The sequence below is a fragment of the Indicator indicator genome, chromosome 2 (assembly GCF_027791375.1).
Source record: "Indicator indicator isolate 239-I01 chromosome 2, UM_Iind_1.1, whole genome shotgun sequence".
NCBI lineage: Eukaryota > Metazoa > Chordata > Aves > Piciformes > Indicatoridae > Indicator > Indicator indicator.
In genome coordinates this window covers 47065445-47070444 of record NC_072011.1, presented here as the reverse complement: position 1 = coordinate 47070444, position 5000 = coordinate 47065445, and the positions used below count along the sequence as shown (strand labels likewise).

At 35.5% G+C, this 5000-nt stretch overlaps 1 protein-coding gene across 1 annotated transcript in view; it reads left to right on the top strand.

Moving 5' to 3' along the window:
- The window catches only part of CAMKMT (calmodulin-lysine N-methyltransferase), a 247286-nt gene extending 246362 nt beyond the window's left edge, over positions 1 to 924 (top strand). The window contains exon 11 of the mRNA XM_054399142.1: positions 847 to 924. Coding sequence (XP_054255117.1) covers positions 847 to 924 — 78 coding nt within the window. The remainder of the gene's footprint in view (positions 1 to 846) is intronic.
- Positions 925 to 5000: the final 4076 nt, after the last annotated feature.

Genomic DNA, 5000 nt, shown 5'->3' with positions numbered 1-5000 from the left:
ATGTCATGACATACACCACCTAAAACCCTTAAAGCATGGCAAGGAAAATCAAGGCCGAACAATATGGGATAAAAAAAGTTCTAGCTTTAAATGTAGTGTTTCTAGGTGGGTGAGTGTCATTTCTGTCAGGCATGGCTAAAAGCTTTTTTTATAAAATATTTTTTTTACATTTCCTCCTTAGACTCCTATCAAAAACATGCAAATATTTTTGTGTGAGGTAATTACAAAATGTAGTATGTATGAGTAGTTTTCACGTATTTCAGTTTAATATGTGTATGTATTTTAAATTGCATTTAATCAGAATGTCTAAGAAAATAAACATTTATTATTTTTAGAAATATATTCTTTTAGTCCAGATAAGAAGAGCACATGTAACATTATCCATAGCAACTGGAATTGTACCACTCTGATCATCAAGTTATAATTCTCTTTTACAATAAAGGTTTTTTTAATTAGAAAGTTGTTGATCTTAAATACCAAATATACAGCAATAGTTAGGCTTTGTTCTGAAGTTCCTTGCTTAGTGGATTTAATTCAGGCCTTAAATCTCACTTGAATATAATTTACTTAATAGAGCAGTTTGGGACCACACTTTTTCTAAAGAAGTGTTCAACTTCTTATTGCATGAATTAGATTGTCTACAAACTCTGACCAGCTCCTGATAATATTTGACATACTGTTCCATACCTGTGATAGTATTTGGATTTAGGATTTCTTTTTGTAGTTATTAAATGTTTAATCTTTAGTCGGATCATTTGCACTAAGGAATATAGTTAAGCAAGATCCGTCAGTATTTTGAAAATGCTTTCATACAGTTTGCTCACTTTATCCATTTTTTATTTGCAGTTGAAAAATGAAGAAAAAGATACATACGAGGAAAACCTCCATTACCCTTTTCTCCTTGTTCTAACCAAACACAGATAGAAGATGACACTTTCGTTTGCTTGTTTTAAGGTGGAATACTGAAAATTAATCCATGTATGTGGATGGCCAGGGAATAGGGTTTCCCCTCTTTTTTTCCTGAGTCATTGTTAGAGAAATATTTCTAATTAAAATGCTGAGGAAGATACCATGGCTTGTTTCACAGTATGTAAACTTTGAAATGTTTTTTTTTCATATCATTTTAGAATTTGGTTTTGCAATGATATTCCAGGCTAAAACCAGTCACCCTTCACATGTGTATAAATTAACAAAGGTGTAAAGCTGGCTTGCTTCTCTTTTGTGCCTTTAAATATGCATGTACTTTATTAATCTCTTTAAATGTTATTTTTGGGATGTATTTGAAAATATGTGAATAATATACTTTGTGAGGTTATATGATTGGTTGTAAATTAGTAAATGGATTCACATTTAATTAGTACGGAAACAGTTGTCTTAAGATCTTTTAAAAGTGCACCTATAGAATGTTTGGATTTTTCTGCTTTTTTTTTTTTTTTCTTTAATTCTGTTTTTGGTTTTTCTCCCTGTGAATGAAATGTTCTCATTTGCTTCAATGTTGAAGCCTTTTTTTCATATATGTGTGTATGTACGATTTTTTCCAGCAGGACTTTTCCTCCTGTAGATGTCTAAGGAATTAAGCATCAGACAAAAGCCTCATAAACTGACCATTTGTCCTTTGGACACAATAGCCTGCCCAGCCCCTCTGCTCCTCCTCTCCAATTATATGTGATTAGTCTCAGTGTGTTGTGTCAAGAAGGGGGAGTGTGCTGAGTGCTTATTATCTGTTTAGGTACAAGAAGAGCACATTTAGATTCTGACTATGAATGGAAAGTGAGCCTTTATCAGGACTAAAATCTAAATGCTACTATCCTAGAAATGGGTTTTAAAAAACCACATCCTTTTCTGATAAATTCCAAGAAACACTGTAACAACTAAAGGATTTTGTAGTGTAATCAAACTGTCTGCCTTGAATTAGTGTATATTGTGATATTTGTGGCCCAAGTACTTGATAAACATTTAATATGACCTTTCTTGTACCATGAAAAACAAAAATCCTACAAGGAAAGAGGAGCAATTCTTTATTCTCTTAACACTTTAGTAGACCATTTTAATGACTTCTCAGAAAAACAGCCCAGATTGTTAAAGAATCCTGTACAGTCCCTTAAATCATAACACTTTTTAAATGATAGAAAAAGAGAGACAGAGACTATGACTGGAATAAGGAGGTACTGGATGCAAGGAAGTGTAGAGGATCATGCTGAAATACATTAATTAAAAGAACTACAGTTTGGCAATAAGCATTCTTCCATGTTTAACAAATGGGGCAGCATGTGAACCACAAGCTTATGAAAGTCTCTTTCTCTTTGCTCTTCTTCTCAAACAAATTTCTTCACTACCAGTTTGCATGTCCTTGTATTGAATACTTTTTATGCTCCATTAGAGCACCTAGATGGATCTCAGAAGGCATAGGTCAAGTCGCAGTTAGATCATACATTTCTTTCTCACAAAAACTTGAATTGCAATGCCAAGTGATGGGCTAACATCACAATAACAGCAATTTATTCGTCTTTTGATAAAAAGCAGCCTATTCTCAGTGTTAGATAAAGACCAGGGGCAATGCAAACCAACCATTTATCCTAGAACTGAGTAGTATGTCTCCCCTATAGCTGGTATGAGTTTCATATTCAAACTCTGGTTGGGAGATGCTTGTCTACAAAGAAATCAAAAGCATTTAGGAGTAATTTTAAATTGTTGTGAAGGTGGCTTTATTTTAATTAGTGTTGGGTTTTTTTGTCCCACACAGCAGTGCCTTTGTTTTCTCTAAATACACATACAAGGAATCTTTAAAATCAACAAAGGAGCAAAATATTAAAATTTGTGAGCCTTTTATTTTGGGGATGGTTTGAATGTGTGCTATACAATAATCTAATAAAGACTGTTAGTTGCCAAAAATAGAACCAGTGTCACTGAAAATAGTGAATTTAGCTCTAAGAAAAGAACAGGTTTGCTCAAATTAGTAGCTGTTAATTGCTTTTTATTTCTTTAGTGTCTGTGGTTTGAGTTGAAGGCTTTGCACAGGTGCCACCTTCTCTAAAGTGTGTAATTGTTGGCTTGTTTACCAAAGATGCATTTAGTCTTCATCCTGCAAACTCACATTGGAGCTCCACAGGCAGTAAAGTTACTCATCTACATAAGTGCTTGCAGGTTTGGTCCATGTAGATATTTTAGAGGCACATAAGAAAACTCTTCTCTTGATTTTTTTGTTTTAATATGTGTATTGAAAAGTCACAGATGTAGGATTTACTGTTTATAAAGCACTACAGTATTATTTTTAGAGACTTCTTTCAGAGTCCCTCATGTTAATAGGGACTTGATTGTTTCTGATCTCTTAAGTTTTAATAAAAACCCCAATGTGTATTATCAAATAAATATCTTTGCTAAGAAAACTTATGCAGTTTATTGGATCATGCTTTTAAAAGGTATCAGAACCTTCAATGTGATGTGCTGTAACTACTCCCTGATAGTTGGTCTGTTTTTAACTGTTCTGTAACATAATATTGAGCTTGCTTAGTTTGTGTTTGCTAAGCAATTAGAAGACGAATGACACCTTGCAAGAGCTATGCTGTCTTCACTGAGAATGGAGTGTTAGGCTGATGCAAGTTTCCCTTCACATTTTCAGTTTTTAGAGCAACATTGCGTCTTCCTCCTTTCTCAGAGGAAAATGGCAGAGATAAATTACCTTCTTGTGGACATCCATTCCTCCAGGCACAGCCCTAATGCACCTGGTGCCACTGGCAGTGAGTTGCGATCTTCACCATACAAAAGACCAAGAGAAAAATACTCCATTTCCTGCTGTGAGATCTGGCAAAGGCTTTCATAAAAATTACAAACTAGTCCTATCAGATAGCATTCTGGAACGGTGAGGTGAGCCTTTCCATTTGGGAAATAAGGTTGATATGAAATGAAAAATGTCTTAGGAATGTGAAGTGAAATAGGAGAGCTTACTATGCCAGGTAACAGTCCAGCTGCAAAATCCTCATTAGACAAGTCATTCATATTTTTTCTGTAACTTGATGACTACATGTTTGCTTGAAGACGGATGTGGGATAGAATTTTTCCATACATCTTGGCTGCATACAGTTTATCAAGTGTTATATCTCTATTACAACTCTCCTTTGCTGTTCCCTGAACAAAAGAGGATGCAGTGGGTGGAGCTTTTGATCTACCTCTTGATATGGTAGGAGGCACAGCTGGTATGGTGGGGGAAGTGGGAAAAGACAGCAACACATTACAAGTCAAACAGAGCAGTGTTTTATTGCATAGTTTAGCCTAGATTTCTTTATGTGTGCTTTTCTTCTTTAAATCAGTGATGTCAAACTGCAAATTCCTTGCACTCTTCTGAAATGTTTTGAGTTGCTGATGGAAGGTGCTAGGACAGCATGCACTGGTGCTTACATCTAAAATGTTTTCTGCACAGCAGTTGTCTCATGTTGTTTCCTCAGAAGGAGACAATATTGTTGCTCTCTATCTTTTTGTTCACTATTTAGAGTCTCCTGAATCTGATTCACATGGTTTGTCATGTCTTCAGTGTCATAAATCTGTAACCTAACATTGGTTTTAAGCACACCAGCATCTTTTGAAAGACGGCTTTAAAACGTGATTTTCGGTATTTCAATATTCAAATCTGCACTGCAACAGTATGTGTTTAGCAGCCAAATTGAGGGCACCCTGATATGAAACCCCATAAACCTAAAGAAAAAATATATGACTTAGGGAATTTGCAAATAAATGTGTAAGTATAGGGGGGAACGCCCCAAATCATGCCCATTCCCCGTATGAGGGAACCTGAGGCGCAAACACTATGGCTGTCATATTTGCCTGTAGCCATTTAGAAAGCAATCAGCATGGCCTAGAACAGAGCCCAGATTCTGTGAGACTAAGTATATCCCTCTCTGACCTGTGGACTCTGTTCAGACAGCTGAATGTAACAAGCCTAACTTTTCTTTCCCATTTTTAAAGGGTTTAGGCTATTAAGGCTCCTTGCTTAGTCAGCAGCTGGC